The sequence below is a fragment of the Leptonotus elevatus genome, chromosome 21 (assembly GCF_054856555.1).
Source record: "Leptonotus elevatus isolate MCC_2025b chromosome 21, RoL_Lele_1.0, whole genome shotgun sequence".
NCBI classification, from domain to species: Eukaryota; Metazoa; Chordata; class Actinopteri; order Syngnathiformes; family Syngnathidae; genus Leptonotus; species Leptonotus elevatus.
The window spans coordinates 15169246-15188745 of NC_141259.1; the positions used below are offsets into that span (position 1 = coordinate 15169246).

At 46.6% G+C, this 19500-nt stretch overlaps 1 protein-coding gene across 7 annotated transcripts; it reads right to left on the bottom strand.

The window, feature by feature from the left end:
• Window positions 1–73: 73 nt before the first annotated feature.
• On the bottom strand, window positions 74–19298 carry abi1a (abl-interactor 1a). 7 transcript variants are annotated; one of them, XM_086065632.1, is made up of 12 exons: window positions 19050–19298; window positions 12591–12758; window positions 8163–8339; window positions 7853–7867; window positions 6705–6808; window positions 6085–6225; window positions 5028–5131; window positions 3735–3950; window positions 3194–3283; window positions 1977–2177; window positions 1324–1511; window positions 74–249 (listed from the first exon to the last, which is right to left on the bottom strand). In XM_086065632.1, exons 1-11 carry the CDS (start codon window positions 19164–19166, stop codon window positions 1336–1338), a joined length of 1509 nt encoding a protein of 502 aa, XP_085921758.1. In that variant the 5' UTR covers window positions 19167–19298; the 3' UTR covers window positions 74–249; window positions 1324–1335. The 7 variants fall into 7 exon arrangements, with proteins under 7 accessions (XP_085921758.1, XP_085921757.1, XP_085921756.1 ...); XM_086065631.1 differs by having other exon boundaries at window positions 74–1197; XM_086065630.1 differs by having other exon boundaries at window positions 74–1511; window positions 19050–19297.
• Window positions 19299–19500: the final 202 nt, after the last annotated feature.

The window sequence follows — 19500 nt, forward strand, 5'->3', positions numbered from 1 at the left end:
TTTCTTGCACAAAAAGCAAATATGACAGAACAAAAGAAAACAAAACTAAGAAGTCGGAGCAAGCACCTGAGTGAAAATTGGTTGGACTCAACGTGGTTGCTCGTCAAGAAGTAAGACAAAGTTGGTCTTTTTAAACTTTTTTTTTTTTTTTAATCGAAAAAAAATTGAAAAGAAGTTGAAGCCGGAATGTTGGCTTGGCATGTTCAGAATCAATCATCGTCCGTTTCCACACCTGGTTCGAGTAGTTTTCTGCAAAACCGAGCGTACTTGAATGAGTCATAAAAAAAGAAAAGAAAAAGGTGTGACGTTGCTCGTCTGTGATTGGTCAAAACAAACGAAGATTTTTTGGAAGGAGATGACTTTTGAAAGCGAGCAACTTGCGCGTAGCCAAAAGACGACGAGCGAACGTGCTACAATTCAAGATATGTTTCTTGATGGCGTGTTCGAGATACGCCGGAGTTCACAAATGCAACAATTGTCAACGTCAAGTGAAAGACCCAAACGTATCATTTTGTGATATCCTGGTTGATCACGTTTGTGTATTTTGTGAGCCTGCCATGAAGCAGATGCCTCGTTAGCAATTCATCTCATCCTGGTTGGCGGAACGTTTCAATTTCAACATTTCACAGTCGTCAAACATAAAACCACATCGAGCCAAATGACAACTTGCAAGAAAGGATTTTTCTTTTTTGCATTTCAGGATACTAATGCGTGGAAGCACCCAATGAAAATCAGAATTTTGAGTGATTCAACCGTAATAGAAATGGGAATAAAAAAGGTGAAAACATTGACAACGTAATGGCAATAATAAACTGAAGGGTAATATTGTGAAAGTTGGCATGCTTTTTTTTTCTTCTTTTGAAGTTTTGAGTTGAACTCGATTTACAGCACAGAATCATTTCTGCCAACGGAACAAAACAAAACTTTGCATCAAAGCTTCGCTTTCAATTCATGGGTTATCTTTGCACATCCTTCAACTGTTGTTGTCGCGCGTCCAAGAAGAAAAAGCCAAGTACAGCAAACGGATTGCAGTTTCCACATCACAATTGCTTTGGACGAGATGCCGCGTAAATAACAACTAGAGGCATTCAAGTGGATTGGTCATCGTGCTTTGTTCGACCGAGAGAAGAAGAAGAAGAAGAAGAAATGATTGGATGCTCATCGGATGGCTCGCTACTCTCCGTTTGTGTGTGGAAACTTGATTGGGAAAACAATAAGCAAGCAAAAAATTACGCAAATGGTCGTCCTGTGTAGCACGGATGGTTTCGGAACGTAACCCTGCGATAAACGGGGTTTGACTCATTGTATAGTTTGTCATCTTACTTGCAATTGCGCTCAGTCGGCGTAGTGTATGATGCTCTCCACGTAGTTGCCGGGGAAAAGTCCGGTGAGGCCGCCGCTGACGCCCTCGTACCAGCCGTCGTCGTTCTTTTTCACCACGTAGATGATGGCGCCCTCCATGAAGGACAGCTCGTCGTCCTTGTCCTTGCCGTAGTCGTAGATGGCAACCACTGCGGGACCAAAACTGCCGTCAGCGCACTTCTCGCTCTTTTACGACATCTTTTCATTTGCGCCATCTTGCAGGCTTTCAACTATTTCGTGCATACGCGTTACGACGACTAAAACACTTGTGCCAATTTGCGTCAAATCGCATGAAATGACATCCTTGACAATTCTTTTGGCTGCCAGTCGTGCGTGACGCTTTGGAGCGAGCGTCGCAAATTTCATGTTGTCAAGAATGACATCGGAGCGAGGGGAGGAGCTTCCGTGCGTCGGGGCCAGGGCATAATCTTGTCTAGTAGTTGCAACAACAACAAAATGACTTTTTCTCAAATGTGTGGCCCCGAATCAAGAAAGTGGTCGCTCACAACACACGTGAGCGTTCATCGGGCCCATTTGGGCATCGATGAGCAAATTGGTTGCGATCGATGAGACGAAAATGTCCTCGTCTCAAAGTTACGTTTCCTTCCACCAACCTTTCTCAACGTAGTTCTTGGGGGCCCAGTGGGGGTCTCCGTCAGCGTAGGGGTCGTTGTAGTGCACCACCGAGGCGTCCTCCTCCTCGTAGTCCACCGGGGGAGGAGGGGGGGGCGGCGGCGGCGGCGGCGGGGGGGACTCGTCAAACATGGCCATGTCGTCCGGGGGTGGCGGCGGGGGCGGAGTCGGGGTGTCGGAGACTGAAGGGACAACCAACGGCACGTCGTCAGTCACGTGCAAGCGACATTCGACATCGCCACCACGCGCATGCACAAGTCACACATGCAAATTGGAGGGAAAAACAAGCACGCTTCGGCACATTTGTCCTTTTTCACAAAGAAAAACTCAAGTGGGCGGGGCATGCATGCTTTTCATTGCATGGGAACAAAACGCTACCGACTAATCATGCAGCTACCATGCAAGGACAAAAACAAAAACGAAAAAAAGTCTTATCAAGCTATTAGATTGGACTGGAAATGTTTTGTTTTTAAACTTTAAATTCAGTTCCAAAAAATAAGTTGAAATGTATGGACTTCCATGCAAATTCAACCATTTGCATTAAAAAAACCAATACCCTTATTTGTTAATGATGAATGACTTTTTTTTTGCCAATTGGTCAAAATCACATCAAATCAAATCAAAAGTCATTCTTTGGTGGCATTGCGGTGTCAGGGAACTTTGTTGAAGTGAGCCGAGGAACATTTCACCTTGAGGAGTGCTAGAACCCCTCAAATTTGTTTTGCTATGATTTGAATGCAGCTCTTCATCTGCATCTCAGTGTACTGTATTAGGTATACCTAATGTTTTGGCCCGAATTCTTGTTTTGACAGGTAACATCTTCCTGGCCCAGTCCAGCTTATGTCAAAATGGTCACTTTTCAGGAGAGCCCAAAAACGGCAACATTGCGTCATCATTAAAGACAGCAAGCCATTTTCAATGCTTTAGCTTGGTCAATCATTTGCAGGGAAAAAAGAAAAAGAAAAAGTGACACGCCCACATGTGGACTGAGCAATAGTATGGATTTTGGAACAAGTCTGAACTTTGCCAAATTGTGACTTCTGCCATTTGACACAAGAATGTTGGCAAGCGTGGAAGTTGCAAACGGTGCTGGAGGGGAACTACATGGCACTTGAGGGAATGGTGTAATGCATGCTGGGAACACAGACGAGGATGAGGATGAGGATGATGAGGACGACGAATCAATCTTCACACTTACTGCTCTCCTGCATCCTGGCCACAAAGCCAGTCAGGGGGATCTGTGGCGTCAGCTGGGGCATGGGGGGAGGAGGAGGGGGGGGCACGCACACTGAACGGGCAGTACGCACACGCAGAAAGAGAATAAAAAAATAAAGACAATCAGTCACCCAAAGTGGAAAAGAAACGGCCGCCCGCCCCACCTTCAGCAAGCGTCACTCACGTCCATCTCTAATCAAAAGGTCAACTTGGAATATTTCAGCAGCTCAAAAGGTCACTTCTTTTTGGGAACGTCCCTCACCGTTTCATATGTCTGGAAACTGAGGTGGGTCACAATAATAGATTTCATTTTTCTACTTCAGATGCACATTGAATATTTTGCACTCGGCTACGCTAACATGATAGTCGGGTCATCATTTCAGTCAATATTTGTCCGGGGAAAAAAAAACAAAAAACACATCTCGGCCTTAAATGTCAGACAAGTCCGCACTACACTGTCTTACTACGGGGCGGGGGTGGGTGGTTGTTGTTTTTTTTTTGGATGGGAGGTGGGGTGGTCTTACTTGAGTTGAGGCTGTAAGCGGGCGTGCCTCCATTAACATGAGGCTGCTGCTGCTGCAAGGAGAACGGCGAGGTGACGGACGGCGCCCGGCGGTAGGTGCCGGTGGCCGACACCATGGAGACGGACGAGTTGGCGGGATTGTGGCGCGAAATCTGCCGCGAGATGGTGCCGAACTGCGACATGGGGGCGGGGCCCAGGCCGGGCCCAGGAGCCACCGCTGGCGGGAGGTGGGGAAAGGAAAAATGCCCGGGAAGATGAAAGAGACAGACACAGACCCAACACGGTTAACAATCAGATGGACCAATCACAAGCAAGCTAGCAGAAAAGGTCAGAGGAAAAAGAATAAGACGGCCACCCTTTACTATTACCGCTACAATCATGCGGCTCGGAAAAGCCAATCCTTGTCCTATTTTTGTCATCTCAAGAAAATGATGCGTCCACGATGGACCTGTTCAACTGGCATCGAAGCTAACAAGGAATCGGTTTCATGTTTCAGACAGAAAGTGAAGTCAACCAGCAGCAGCAAGATTCACTCGATGATCCACCAACACGGTCACCCATGCATGACGACCTCGATGCCCTGGGCTTTCACTTATTGGGGGGGGGGGGGGGGGGGTGTCAATGAACGGGACTGTGGAGAATTTGTCAATTTGTGAGTTGTTACATTTTGCTTTGTGTGACTGGTAAGCATGCTTCTGATTGGCCGCCGCTGCTGCTGCACTCAATTTGAATTGTATTGGCCTCGCATGTCAGCAATGCAAATGCAAAATCTATTTACTTACAAGGAGAAAGCTAACCTAATGATGTCACCCACTAGGCCACGCCCCCTTGAAAGAAAACTGTCGTGTTTGTATTAATTTTACACCAACTAGTTTATTTCTTTACATTCTCTTTTTACATGATGAAAATTCATCAGTTCACTTTTTTTTTCCCCCCTCGAGATTTCAACATGACAAAATACTGGCCTTTCATTTGGTTGCTTTGTGATAGGCTGTTTCCATGGTAACGCTTCCCGCACCAGCATAGCCGAGAAATTGAAAACGAGCCACAGTGATGCGGCTTGGCGCCGCGACTCAAAAAACATCATCACAAGCTTGAAACCTTCCAAGTTGCAAGCACGCAGTGAAGCATATGGACTTGTCAAAATGTGCACTTGATTAAAACATTGCCGGAAATGGGACCTTTTCCCAATTTGTGTCAGCCAAGCAGTTAGCGTGGTTCAAAGGTGGCCCTTCCTTCCTGCCATCTTAGACTGTCAACCAGGACCAGCAGGTGTAAACGAGTGTTGCCTCACCTGCTCCAAAGTTGGGAATGGAAGGTGTCGGCACTGCCATGGATATGCCGATGCCGCTGCTGCCGCCGCTGTTCTCACGGCTGCTGCTGCCCCCGCTGCTGCCACTGGGACACACACACACACGCATTAACTTTTTTCTCCCCGTTCTTTGAATGTTCAAACATAATTATGCTATTCACAAATTTGAAAACATAATTGTGTGTGTGTGTGTGTGTGTGTGCGGTTGAAGCAAACAGTTTAGTCTTGTGATCTAGATCAGTGGTCCCCAACCACCGGGCCGCGGACCTGTACCGGGCCGTGGGCCACTTTGGACCGGGCCGCACAGTTGAAAGAATTTGAAAAAACTTACAATGCTTCCAGTATTTGATAAGCCGAGGCTTTAAAATATTTTATTTTGAAAAGTTACCGGATTCTCTCTGTTTACGATGGACTCTTGACACATGTCAAGATGCTAATGATCTCAGTTGCGTAGTTTGGAGTGATCCACATACACTCTGGTCTTGGCGAAGATACAGTGTTACACTAAATCAATCCTCTGCCCTCCTTAAATCGATCCATCTCTTCAAATGTGCCATTTAAGGAGGGCGCTGCTGATATAGTGACATAAAATTGTGGCCGCATATTTATTGTTATATCTACAAAATACCCCAGTTTTTGTGTTGGGCGTATCATTCCTAAGCATGACAATCTTAAAGCCTTGTTGTTAGCCTTGTTATTGTGTTTGTGCTGCTAGTACAAGTACATGAAAATACATAGTGGATTTGCATTGTTGCAATAACCCTTTTATTAATCAGTCGCCGAACAGCCAAGCTGTCAGCTGGGATAGGTTAAAGCTTATCCACGAGCCAAATGAGGACGTGAGGGAAAACCTCTAATATTTGTGTATACATAAGATTGCAAGCCACAACATTATGCAGTTATCAACATTTGATCGTGTGATTCTTTTGCATATCACTGCAGGGAATCAAATTTGCCAATCAGCGGTTTCAACCATATGAAATGGACTCGGCAGATTATTTCCAAGTCACCATTTACACAAGCATTGCTTGCATCAAACCTGTGCGTGCGCTGCCTCTGGTTGAGCGAGGCCGTGCGTCCGGGGCTGTGCTGGCCGCCCAGACGCGCCGGGCTGGTCATGTAGTCGTTGGGCACCGTCGGGGGCTTCACCGGCTCCAAAGTTTTGTAAGATGCGTTGCGTCTAAAGAAGACACACAAACAAATGTCAGTGGTGGCCGCTAATCATAACGACGACAGCTGGTGGTGTGTTCAGGGGAGCGTCGTCCGTCCGTGCACTTCATACACATCTAAGAAAACACATTAAAGCAAACCACTGAGGTTTCAACTTTTACAGGTGCCACAACATCAATATCAATGCTAATTTCCACGAGCACATCGTTGGCGTTAAGCTAGCAGGCTTTCATTATGAGGCGCTTTGGTTGAACAGTTCGGTGCTTAAATATACAAAGGTTATTCCTTCTCTTACATTTGACATCAACTGGGAATGACAAAAAGCGCCTCCTCTTATTTGGAGAAGTGTGTGAACGAGAGGGCAGATGTCACGAAAGCATCTTTTCACAACTTTCAACAAAACGAAACAAACTAACATCGTGGCTTTCCTTTTCACCCGTCCTGGGCAAAATATGGATAGGACGATGTCTGTGTTAGACGGCGACTTACCCGAGCGTGCCGCGGCCCGACATGGGCGGGCTGGGTGGCTTCTGCGTGGGCGGGTTGGTCCGCGATAGCGTTCCCGCTCGGACCGACTGATTGTTTCCGTGCTGCTGCGGTTGGGACGAGGACGGGAAAGAAAGAAAAAAAGACGACATGTTGAGAGTAGGCAAATTTGTTGAGCGGTAAGCGGCGGGTGCGCTCGAGACAGCTGCTGTTGGCGTGCTTCAACCAGGTTTCTGATCATACAAGCAGATCGTTATTACCTCCACCAAGGAAGTTCTCAGAATGAAGTGGCGTGAATAAGAACTCAATGTGGTAATAAACACAATGTCCAAATCAAGTCCCTCCTTGTGTCAAATAAAAAGCTCCTTATTGGTATGATAGAAATGAGAAGACTGCAACACAGACGAAGTCAATGACACTTTCAGTATTATTTAGTGTGTGTGAAAAGGCCGGTCGAGCCGGTCAGCGGAGAGTTGGCTGTTCGATCCACGCTTTCCCTGAGTCATGCGTCGTCGTGTCCTTGGGCAAGGCACTTCAGACACATTTGTCTCCAGTGCCACTCACACTGGAAGAATCCATGGGAGTAATGGTCATATTTTGTGCAACCTACATTTTTCTACTGTCGAGGGTCTATTCTGTCATTTGGCAGATTTGGTTAATATATCATTGAATATATCGTGTGGGTATTGAATATTTTTGAAATTTTCTAAAATGGCTGGCAGTGAACGAGTTAAGTAGCTGACCGCCACCAGAGTGTGAGCGCATGAATAAGGTGTCTAGAAACACACTATATAGATCTGATGCAGTATTATTATTATTATTATTATTATTATTATTAAAAGATATGAAGGTCTTCATACTCCAACGTGTTTGTTTGGCCTTGGCGGAGGTACTGCATGCTTTGTGGTTGCGTTCTACTCTACTGTGTGCAAAGTTCGGAGAGGCGAGAAAATTGCTCATTAAACGACTTGACATCTAAGAACAATAACACACAACATGAATGAATGACAACATGTACACATTTAAGGGCACGGCGGTGCTAAGAGGTTAATGGGGACAACAATTGTCATAGTGTGCGATATTTCCCATGTGAAAGGGACACTATTCAAAAAAACACGACAGCAAAATGGCTCACGTGACACAAGACTTACCTTTGCTTTCATCCACTTAGTGTGGGCGGGTTAGAGGAGAGAGACAGAAAGAGGGCATGTCAAAAACGGTGGCTCAAGGGAAGTTAAACGTACACCACGGCAAGAAAGGAACGAGTAAATATTGAGCTCAGGGCCACCACATGAGATGGTGATGGCGAAATGTCGCAGCAGCGGAGAGAGTCCACGGAGCACCGGGTGCGAGCCAGTCGAGCGCTTTGATCAATAATGCAAAATACATCTGACATCTAACATGATATTTGAAGGGCATTACGGGCCAGCTGTGGCGATAACGAAAGTGGCGAGCTGTCACCTTGATTCCGTGTCCGACATCGTCCAGCACAGCGTAGTCGATGGGCTTCCTGATGTAGCGCACCGGCCGCTCCATGTTGGCCGGCGCGATGATCTTGTGGGTCCTCGCCGTGTTCTTGTTGGTCGTCAGGATGCCGATCTCCCGTCGGGCCACCTTCTCTTTGTGGATGTCCACCGTCTGTGGACGACATCATCAGAAAGACCAACGTGTCAACGCGAGGAGGGGGAGGAGATGATCAAAGATGAAGCGCTCGCTTTAATCTCACTCCATTTGGCGACATTTCCGTCAGCAGTTTTCAGTGGTAAATGTTATGTTTTTGTCACTTGGATTGCTACATTCAACCAGCAAACTGCTTTGGCCAGATGGCGTCAACGACAGTAGCCGCCATTACAGCTATGAAACATGCAAGTGAAAGTAAGATGTTGTTCAAGTCATCATGAGGTGGAGAATCAAAGACTTGACCATCAAATCATTTGAATGGGTCGAAAAATAGTCAAATAGCTCTGAATTTGATGATGAAAATGTGGTCATTTGGGGGGGGAAAGTGATATAAATAAGATGAAAACTTTCAAGTTGTAAGGGTTTGAATCCATCAAAAAATGAGAGGAAAAATGCAAATCCAAATTGAAAAAATGTGGAATTGAGAATTTTTGCAATATTTGCCAGTTGGGTGACAAAAGGGTTACAAATGTGTCCAAGTGATCTCCAAAATGTGTCCATCCCCAGTTGGGATATTTGCCCCCAACATTAATGACAGTGTTGAGTTGAAGGGGAGCGCGGATGAGTTGGGAAAGGGGTTGGAAAATGGGTCACAGCGCTGATGGATGGATGGATGCGCACACACCGGTAGCAGCCAGAAAACGACAGTCCAGCGGCACCACCGGTACAATGTCCAAAGCTCGTACCAACCCAACTTGACAACGTACGAGTACGCACGCACGCACGCGCACACACAGGGTTTGGAAAATGAAGGAGCAAAAATGCCTCCAGACTTGCACCGAGCGGTGGAAGCATTCACTCCCATTTACAAACTCAATTCCTAATACTTGTTCAACAAAATTGTATCTATTGTGTTTATTATCTAAATTCTTCCCCTATTAGCGATTCTCTTGTGTAGATTTTTTTTTTTGTCCGATTGAACGTGCCCAGGCCGGGTCAAAGTAATAGTGTATATAGATATTAGCACTGGCAGTGTCTGAAGAAAAGCAATCCGATTTGAAATTCCTGCGCGGCGGCCCCGGATCATGTCAGCATTTTTCTCCCGCTTGGTCAGACAAATGCTGCAAATCGGGCCACAGTTACAAGTTGGAGGTCAAAAGCTGCATGTTTCACGTCTGTGGCGTGCATTTCATTCATCATCTTGTCGTCATTGCATTGACGTGCCGGTGATAGTGGCCTTGAGGTCCCCCTCACCTGTGGGAAGGACACGCTTGGCTCCAAAGTCCAGTGCAGGTGTCTCAATCTACTGCAAGACAAACACGGCCTACATAGCGACGTCATGCGCGCAGCAAGCCGACGAGTGTAAATGATTGGCTTTCCTCTGTAAAAACATGACCCACTATTCCAGAACAAGGTCAGATCCGCACGTTCTGAAGTGAGAAAATGTGCTGCAGGCTCTCGTTTCTTTGGCGAGCACGTCCGGCAGGATTACGAGGACACAATAAGCAAATCCTCTGCTTTGGAGAGCAGGTGAAGGTGACACTTAGTTGAAATCCTCGAAGGAATGTTCTGCTTTTTCTCAACATCCTGAGACGGACTCACTTGTTGCTGCTCCGCATTCACGTCGTGTGCGTCTTGAAACGGACGCGCGGGTCATCGTCGCTCATGTTTGTTTTTGCCAACAAAAGCTCTCTTCTGCGGTGGTTGTATTCACTCACGACAACCACTACCGGTACGACTTGTGTCGTAAATAGGCAGGATGCATTTGAGTATGGCCAATTTGGTCCAAATTTGTGTTGTCCCGATACCGTTTTTTTGGCCCCCGATACGATTGCGATATCCAGTTTTGCAGTATCGGCCGATGCTGATACCGTTGCGAATAGAATTAGAATGAGTTTGGGAGCTGCATGATGGACACGCGTGGACACGTGGCGGTGTCACAGCGAGGTTGTCAGTGTGAGGCGTTGGCTTCCGCTGCACGCACACAAAGCTCTCGGTGTTGGCAGCCACTTCACACACAGCGCCAGTGGGGTTTTTTTTGTTTAGTTTGTGGGTTTTTTTTTACCACCCAACACTCCACCTTGCATTGCATCGCCACTGCAGCTTGCGCAACAAGACGGGGAAGCGTTTGAAGCAAACGTTTCCAAACAGCCGTTTCCTTTCTCTTGCTAAAATGCTGCTAACAAGGGAACTCCTCTTTAGCGGTGTTTCTTATTCTTCCTCCAGCCTGACCAGGCATGTTGCCATGGTAACAAACAAGCCCTGAGACCTTGGTGTGGGCTTGAAAACTATTCACTGAGAGATTGACTCTAGGCAAATGAGCTTTTTTATTTGTTAGCGCTTGTCTTAGTCGTTAGCCAGCTTCCACTTTTGCCGCCATTAGATTGAAAAAGTGACCTTGGGCGTATGGGGAAAGAATTCCTGGCACTGTCATCAGGGCTCGGTCAGAGGGAAAACATAAGATAGTTAACGTGGGGAAAGCATGGAGGCAGGACAAGAAACTTATGTTTGCATGCAAAAGACCTTTTCATAATTTGGGGAAATGACAGGCCGCTCAAAGCTTCTTCCGGAGCAAAAGGCACCCGTTGGAAAACGTACTTGAATACAGTACAGATATAAACGTTGGCGGCAGTAAACAATTGGATTCCAGTATACAAATTAGTTGGTCCCTAAATGATCACGTTAACGACATCGGAATTTCCACCACATGGATTTTTCTATCAACTTTTGTCTCCCTTCAAAGTCATTGACCTCACATAACATCAACTGGACTGACACTTCACACACTTCATTGAAATGAGACATCACTGCAGACATTTCCAGTATTCTCAATGGTGCCGCCTTGGTCACATGACATGTATTGGTTTGTTTACGAGCGGTGCCCTGCAGCGGACTTTCTGCCACCTGGTGAGGTGTGCGATACACCTTCAAGCTCAAAGGACTTAATTATGGCTCAAGGTGGGTGGAGCGCAGACCTCCGCCAAGGCAGAATGATTCTAATTTGGAGCAGCACATATTCCTGAATTCTGTCATTATCACTCACGGAGAAAAATCCCCTTTTCCTAGATGGGTGCCACGCCGTCGCCAACAATGAACAGTTTTGCCTACCTCAACATTTTTCATTTGCAAAATCAATAGTGAGCTGCAGTTTGCCCCTGAATCCTTAACTAAGGTCCCGCACACCTTGTGAGGAGGATTAAACGCTCAAATGTCGACGGATTACCCTTCCGAGCTAGCGTGTGTCCAACTTCTTCTCCACTGGGATTAATTTGCTGCACTGTCAGGAGTGCTTTAAAAGAAACAAGCTCAAGTCCAGAGAAGGCTCCTCCGAGTAGGATCAAACTTGACCACAGATCGACGCCGAAGCTCCAACGGGTTTCTTTCCAGGCTTGTGCTGCAGTTGAGTTCAGTTGAGTCGCGCCTCCCTCACCAACGAGATTGAGCACCAATAATGCGTGGGGGCGTGGTTGCAAACATTGCCTGGTGTGACTGTGCGTCTCTCAAGTCGTTCACGCAACACACGGCCAGTGAGAGCGCTCGCTCACAAACCATACAGCCAAGACCCTTCCATTGGGAATCATCTTTTCAATGCTTAAGGGATTATCTCATCGAAACTTCAACAGTACCAGTTGCAGTACCACATTGTGCCACAACATGACAGGCAGCACTGAGCTCTACAGAAAGAGATGAAAGTGAGACGGTCTCATTGCAAGATACTATATCTAATTGGGGTGTTTAAAAAAAAATCGATTCAGGAATATATCGCGATATTACACCACGCAATTCTCGAATCGATTCAATATGCGGCTGAATCGATTTTTAAACATCAATTTTTAATGGAAATATTCAACAAAACGTCTTATTTAGGGTTAGGATTCACACATTAAGCATGGAAGAATGTTATATTAATGGAACATAAAGCCTTAATATTCTATTTCAGTGCTGTTCAAACGTGAAACAGACTGCAACCTGTTTGTTAAATGCAGTGGCTCAGTTATAAGCCTGAATTTTCAGATAAATAAATACATTTTCATACAAATCTTACAGTGCGCATGTACAAGTTGAGTGATTAGTATTTTCTAAATTTTAGTTATCAATTTAATCAATTTATAGATTTGTATCGGGATGAATCGGTATCGAATCGAATCGTGACCGATGAATCGTGCTACGAATCAAATCGCCAGGTACAGAGCAGAGAGAAAAGGGAACCATGAAGTCCAGTGTGTAGTGTGGGCGCACGCTGATGTCCGCTGTGTGTGTTTATATGACCTGAGAGATGTGGTTGATGGAGGATTCCATGCGTCGCAGCTGCGAGGCCTGGATGTCCAGCAGCTGCAGCACGTTGTTGGCTAAGGCATTGATCTGGTAGGCCACGCTGGCCAGGGACTGTGTGGTGTAGGCTTTGGTCTCCTCCAGAGCTTTCCTCTTGTCCGGGGCCTGCGGGGCACACAAAAGGCAGAGAGAATCAATCAGGAGTTCAAAGCAGATCCGGGTGGGCATTTACAGGATGCGCTCATTCCCGAGAAGCCAAACTCTCGAGGGGGGATGATGATGTCATACTTCACACGGCAGCCCAACTGGGACCGCTGATGATTGACTGGAGCACGGGTGGGCAAATGATACAGTACACAGTGTTCCTCTCTGCTGACAATTGACACGCCATCTCCCAAAACGTTTAATTGACTCCAGATTATGGGTGCAGCAATTAACGGGTTTTATGATTAACCGTGGTTTTTAAACATCAGGATGAAATAACCGCAGCCGTTCAACAACACCGGTTATTTCCGCTCGCATGCAACGCAAAATGCGCCATAGTTTATGGCACTTCTTCTGCACACGGGCCATTTTAGCGGGCACACAACAACACAGGGCTCAGCTTTGATCGCAGCCTGGAGAGAGTTACGTACCCGATGGCTGTGTGTAGGGTTCCGAGGCGGCCGGACCAGGCCGCGCTGGCACCGGCGGGGGCACGCGGCGCGGCCCGGCCTGGACCAGGTTGAGTGGACGTGGGGAAAGTGGAGGCTGAAACGAGGCGGCGGCGGCGAGCTGGGCGGAGGCCCCGCGGGGCACAACGGTAGGGCCTCTCGGCCCGAGACGCCGCCACCGGGAGCCACCGGCACACCGTTCCGTCGCCACCGACAGACCGCCGGCCGCCTCCCCGACCCCCAGGGCTCCGGGCCGCGGCCGCCTGCTGCAGAGACCATAGGCCGAGACCTTTGAAACCACGGGGCCGTCATCTTGGGACAGAAACGTATCTCGGCATACACCACACCAAAATCTGAAACCGCACCCCTACTCTAGATGCTTGTAACGCACTTTTTCCCCCATTAAACAAGACTAAGGCCAGACAAAACCAAGCTCCTCCCCCTTCACTTCTGCACACTTCCTTTCCAGCAAGATGCCACAAAACGGCACAAAAGCAATATTTTGGCATTAGACATGGCTTTGACCAGAGCACAGAAACAGGCACTAACGGACAATAAATCTGCAAATATGTGGGGAGCAGTGTGAAAGGCTCTGAATGAACCCCTGCCCGGTCTTTTCATCTTTAATGCTTGTGATATTATAGTAACAATAACGAGCAGAAGACTGCATATTATTCTCAGTTGAAGTGTTTACTGGATGACAGAAAGATTGAGCAAGTAGTGACAATGTGTGACCCGATAGTCTTGACTGGCTTCAACGAGATAAGTGTGCCAGAGCGCGGACGGAATGGACGGATAGGAAGACGTCAAGCCAGGACAGGTCGCACCAACACAACGGCCGAGCTCAAGTCAGCCATTTAATTATTAAGAGGCCTCATCTAACAACGAGAGAACAAACGCTCTTTAATCCATTCTAATTGAATGCCACCGTTTATTCTCATGACATTTACAGCACTTCTTTCAATCAATATGTTAATAGGAATGTGGATTTGATGACCAATGTTGAATGAATGGCAAGTTGTATCCCAGATTTGGGTGAATTGCGGGTGTCGCTGGATGCTAGAGCCGCGTATCCTTGGCCGTGATAAACGGGCTTTCACTGTACCTCCGTTGAAGAAAGCAGATTGAGTCTCTTAAATCCCGCTTGTCAGTGCACTAGCGCTGGCCTACATTTCACGCTCAGACAATGTTTATTCTCTTCCAGCTACACTTGGCAAATGGGTCAACGCCTCCTCAGTCGTACAGTAGACAAGCATGCTCATCAATGGCTGTCCTCAAAAATATTGCTCCACATGTAAAAACGCTCATTGAGCTTTAAAAAGGGAAAACGTTGTACTGTGCGTAATAAAAGCTCATCCACCCAAGCAATGTTTGTTTCCCCCATAACTTCTTTGCTTAACTGATTCAACACTCACAACAAAAAAGAATTAGTTTTGCACAAACTACAAGATGACGCATACTGCACGTATTTTAACAATCTCCAGCTGTCTATTTTGAGACTGGAACAAGTGGTGTAAAAAAAAAAAAAAAAAGTCAGAGGGAGGATGATTCCAGAGATTTACATTTGCTGGGTCACACTGAGGTTAAAGAGTTCACCTCGTGTTAATCACACGGCCGTAATCAAACATCCAATCCAATGTTCCGCTTTTGAACATGAGGAAGAAACAAACTGCTTTATTGGGTTCACTTCGGTCAGCTCAACAACGGATCTCTGACTGATTGGAGTGGATTTGACGACCGGTCGTTGTCAAAAAGTGAGTCTCGTATAGCGATTCCGCTTTGTCAAGTAACACAGCGGAAACTGGCTGATGTTAGCCATGCTAGTTAGCTAATAATCTGCCTAGTAACAAGTATCGATTACACCAATTGTAGCCGGCCAGCTGAATGCAAATGTTCATTTCAAAATGTTTATGTTAATATTTGATTCGCTGGAATGTGTGGAAGGGTGACGCCTGGCGCTCTTACAAAACGTCTATTAGTATCGGCGGATTTCTTTATTTTCTGGTTTATCTGTATAACGTCAAATTGGTCGATAATTATCGGCCACCGATATTATCGTGCATCCCTAAATGCAACGGTTGCTCCATGATCTGTTTCTTCTTTGCTACATTCAAGTATTTTTTTTAAAGAAAAAAAAAAGAAAGCTTTTCTTCTTTGGTTGTTGCTTCAGGTCTTGCCGGTGAACTGCTGTTGATATAGCGCCTCCATAATGGCGCAACGCTGCAATTACAGTTAAAATGTGCTGCTGCCGAGCTCAACACAGCTGCAGCGCTGTGTTGAGCGCTACAAGTGGCTCAGGCTGGAGGTGGCGAGGAAATTAGGTGGAGGTGGCCGCCTCTGAATTTTGTACACAGGAAAAACCTTGCGTTTGCTTCAACAGTTTGCGGTGTGTGATTCTCTTGTTTTATGTGCCAATAAAGTGCAAACGGGACCGAGGGCAAAATCAATTACTTGAAGCCTTGTGGAACGCTTCAAACGAGAGTCTTCTTCTCCCCAAAGCAATTTTAAACAACGGCCTCCCATTTCTTGTCAACAAAAGAATGAGAACGGGCGCTAAGGCGCGTTTTGATGTGTTTTTGAAATTCTGTTGGAAAGCTTATTGATATGCCCCCCCACCACCACCATTCTCAAACGTGAGTGACAAAAAGAAAGCTGTGGTCAAGATGACGGCCTTCCAAAGGAAACCTTCATCTCTGGACTGCCGGCGAGGAGGAAAAGTTTAGACTTCCTCCTCTTGGGTCCCAAAGTCTCCACCCAAATGCCTGAACAGAAAGAGGAAACGGAACTCCGGACGCAGTGACATCACTCATATAGAAAGGGCAGGGTGCATTTTGGTCCCCACACCCGCGTCAGCTAAGGCAGGCCAGCGTACGGAAACGCACACAAGATTCAACTTTGGCACTCCAACCAGCATGCGGACGTGTTGGAACATCTGACGCCACAGCAACGCAATCCCACGCACGTTCACACACTTGTCTTCCCACACATCCAGAGAGTACAAGGAAATAAATCTCAGGAATGCCTGGAATCCATCTAAGTTGGGCTGTCAGGGACAAGCGCCACAAGAAAATAAACATTCAGGAATGGAAAGAGTAGATTTTGGTGGTGTTTTTCAAACTCAACAGCTCTTGACAAAGGCCACATCTTGACGCAAAGGGAAAATAAAATCCGCAAAAGGTCAAACGCGCGTCCAAAGCGGCAGTATGATGTTGCCGGTCTCACAAAAACGCATCCACCAACGCTGATTGCTGCCGACTGTAATCTCAGTCGGTCAGCCGTTGATCACGGATTGATGTAAACGTCTGAGATTCGGGAAGCTCATTAGGAATACCAATGGCGTGCCGATTACAACACGCTTTCACCTGACACGCGTCAGTGCACCGCATGGACCCAGGTTCATGTCCAGGAAATGCCAACACATTTTTCCATTTGCTCCAAAACAAAATGCTTCCTTGACGCAAATAAGAGGCAAGCTCGATTTGGAAACGGACTTCAAGTATGTAAGAAAGCTATGTGCCTGCCTGCCGCATTTTCCTTTATTTTGTTATAAATGATAACTTCAAACTAACTTCTTGTCAGATTGTATACAGGACTGGTGACCTTCATTTAAGTTGAAGACGAAGACTCAACTCTTGACAAATTGCTACGCTCCTCAGCTTGTGACGTGTCGGACTAAGCGCGCACTTTCCGTAAGCCCCCGCTGTTTGCCTTTTGCAAATCTACAACGACATGCACGCAAACACACACACAGCGAGCGACAGGCCTCAGCTTGAAGCGACTTGTTGTCACTGCAAGCCTTACCACGCCGTACCTTTCTCCTCTTCTTCTACACGCTCTCGGGGTGTCATGATGGCACTCAAATAAGACAAGCAAGAGCGAGTAACTCATTAAGTGACTTGCAGCCTTTCCTCAGGAAGTGTCCTAATAATTGAGCCAGCATAACCAACCGCATGTTAATCGCCGCCTTTTGTCCTCCTCGCCTTTCCTGTTTGTTCACATTCAAGAGATAAAACCAAAAAAAAAAAAAAAAAGATGTACTAAGAGTGTGAGCAATGTCCTGTCTTGAGAATTTCCAGGAATAACACTACATAATACAGAGCATACCTGTTTAGTTTTTTCTTTGCTTTATTATAGCTATGTGCAAATAAATTACATTATGACATTATCAATTACAGTGTGCTAAATCACGAAAAACAGTGTAAAATTAAGTGTTTATTTATTTGTTATCGTTAAGTGTTGTATTTAGCAAACCAATGTAGAAGGATGACGACATGAGCCAAGAAAACAGTGACAAAGAAGAGGATGACAATGAGAACATCAACGTAGAGAAAAACGATGAGGAAGGAAGCCTCGGGCCCAGTGCTGTCCTAACCTAAGCTCTTGTTGCAAGAACCGATGGGGCCTGCTCGAATGAAAATCCAAAAGTCTTCCAAGAAAACCACAACAGTCCAGTTGTCCATCTTTCTTTGCCAATGGGACCCTTACACGCCATTGGGAAAATGGCTTGAAATTAATTTGCTAGTTTTGAGTTTGTGGAATGTCTGTTGAAAAGAAGATGTTAGGTGACGTCAATTGATTCAAAGAGCGGCACAACTGCAGTAGTCGTTTACATGTCAAATGGATTTAAGAAATCCAGGAAGTGAATAATTTTTTTGTATTCATAAAAAAAAGACCTTTAGGGGACAAAACCTTTCATGCTCATTTCTAGCAATATATTTTTTTAGTAGCATTCTAACAAGTTTCCCGCAAATACGTCAAAAGTGGCCCACAAGACACTTTAGCTTCATCTGAAACTGGCCTGCAAGGCCTATAATTGACACAAATGTTCCTTGCAGCAGTGCCTCCTCTCGTTGCCAAATCGTACAGCGAGGAGGCCTAGGAAGAAAAGAAAATTACAGGCAATTCTGCGGGGAGTGCAGCTGGTATAGACACACCCTCCCTGGCTGATATGGTGCCTCTTCTTCCTCTTTTTTTCCTTTCTTGCAGCTACTGTCTCACTCAACAAAGCTGTCACATTTTTAAAAACAAAGCCCCAGTGTCACCCTTGCGCCAAAAAGCAACACAGTGGAAGAGTCGCACGAAAGGGCAGATGTGCAGCCAGCACAGATGAAAGCTATCAAGAAGTTGGCTGAGGGAGAAGAGAAACAAATAATCAATGGCACCAAGCTTTATTGACCAGGCTACAATAATGGCTACACATTCCTCAAGCCTGCTGATGAATTGTCTCCCCTTGAAAGAGAGCATTCTCCACCCACACCATAAAGTAAGAGTTGATGAGTTGGAGATCAAATGAATGCAGACAGCAACATCAACAAGTCTGCCATTGGAGTTTTCTTGTGGCCGCTGAACGCTCCCACTGCACCAAGCACTGTTTTTGTGGTACGAAAGAGGTGATTTTCAAGTGGTCCGCTGGGCCTGGCCATTATTACAGCGTCCAAAAAGGCTTTTATCGGCCGTGTGGCGCGTCAAAGTGCGACGGTGCGACTTGTTTTGTGAAATAAAAGCAAGTTAACAGCCGAGACGCCTTCACTGACCGGCTGTAAAACAGGCCTCCCTCCCCGCGTCGGCGGTTCTTATTAACCGTCCGACACACTGGCAAAGTAGACACACCCTCCGTGTAAACACGTCAAATATCGCCAGTCGGGCACTAGACGGCCCGTGAGCAGCGTGTTCACTTGGCCCCCCCAGCCAGCCACTTTCTTTATGCTCATTTCCGGGGCCAAGTTCAAGCAACAAGCGTTCGACAGCTCCGCTTTTTGGCCACAAAAGCAGACAGAGTTAGCTCCGCTTTAGCTTAGCTTACCTGCACATAATTGCTTTCACAGTAGTCCGCGACTCGGCTCAGGTTCTGGTAACTCTCGACGAGCGCTCTCTTGCCGGCTGGGATCTCCTCGTCGAGCAACATTTGTAGCTCTGCCATCTTTACATGTCTCCGCCGACTGCGAGCGTCGTTGTGGACTCGAGTGAAGCGAGCGAGAGCTGAGCGGGGCGGCCACCAACTGAGCTTCAGCCCTGGCCGGGAGGCGGGAGGCGGGAGGCGGGATGCGGAAGGCGGGCGCTGCCCCTCCCTCCCCATCGCCTGACAACAACTCGCCTACTGGCTCTTAAAGCAGCATTCTGGGATTTGTAGTCTTTACCACGTAGTTGTCGCGAACCCCGCAACGACCTACCGTTTTCCCCCCCGGCAAGTTGGCCTTCACGAACAGCTATGTATGAAATACTTCTGTCTCGCTGACGTTTTTATTTCGGCGACA

Bases quoted from the DNA above. Each gene is read 5' to 3' on its own strand.
- abi1a (XM_086065632.1), bottom strand. From the start codon at position 19,166: ATGGCAGAGCTACAAATGTTGCTCGACGAGGAGATCCCAGCCGGCAAG. The intron at 3,284-3,734 runs GTAAGACCACCC...CTGCCCGTTCAG, and splicing joins CGCTTACAGCCTCAACTCAA to TGTGCGTGCCCCCCCCTCCT. The intron at 1,512-1,976 runs GTTGGTGGAAGG...TTGGTCCCGCAG, and splicing joins CAAGAACTACGTTGAGAAAG to TGGTTGCCATCTACGACTAC.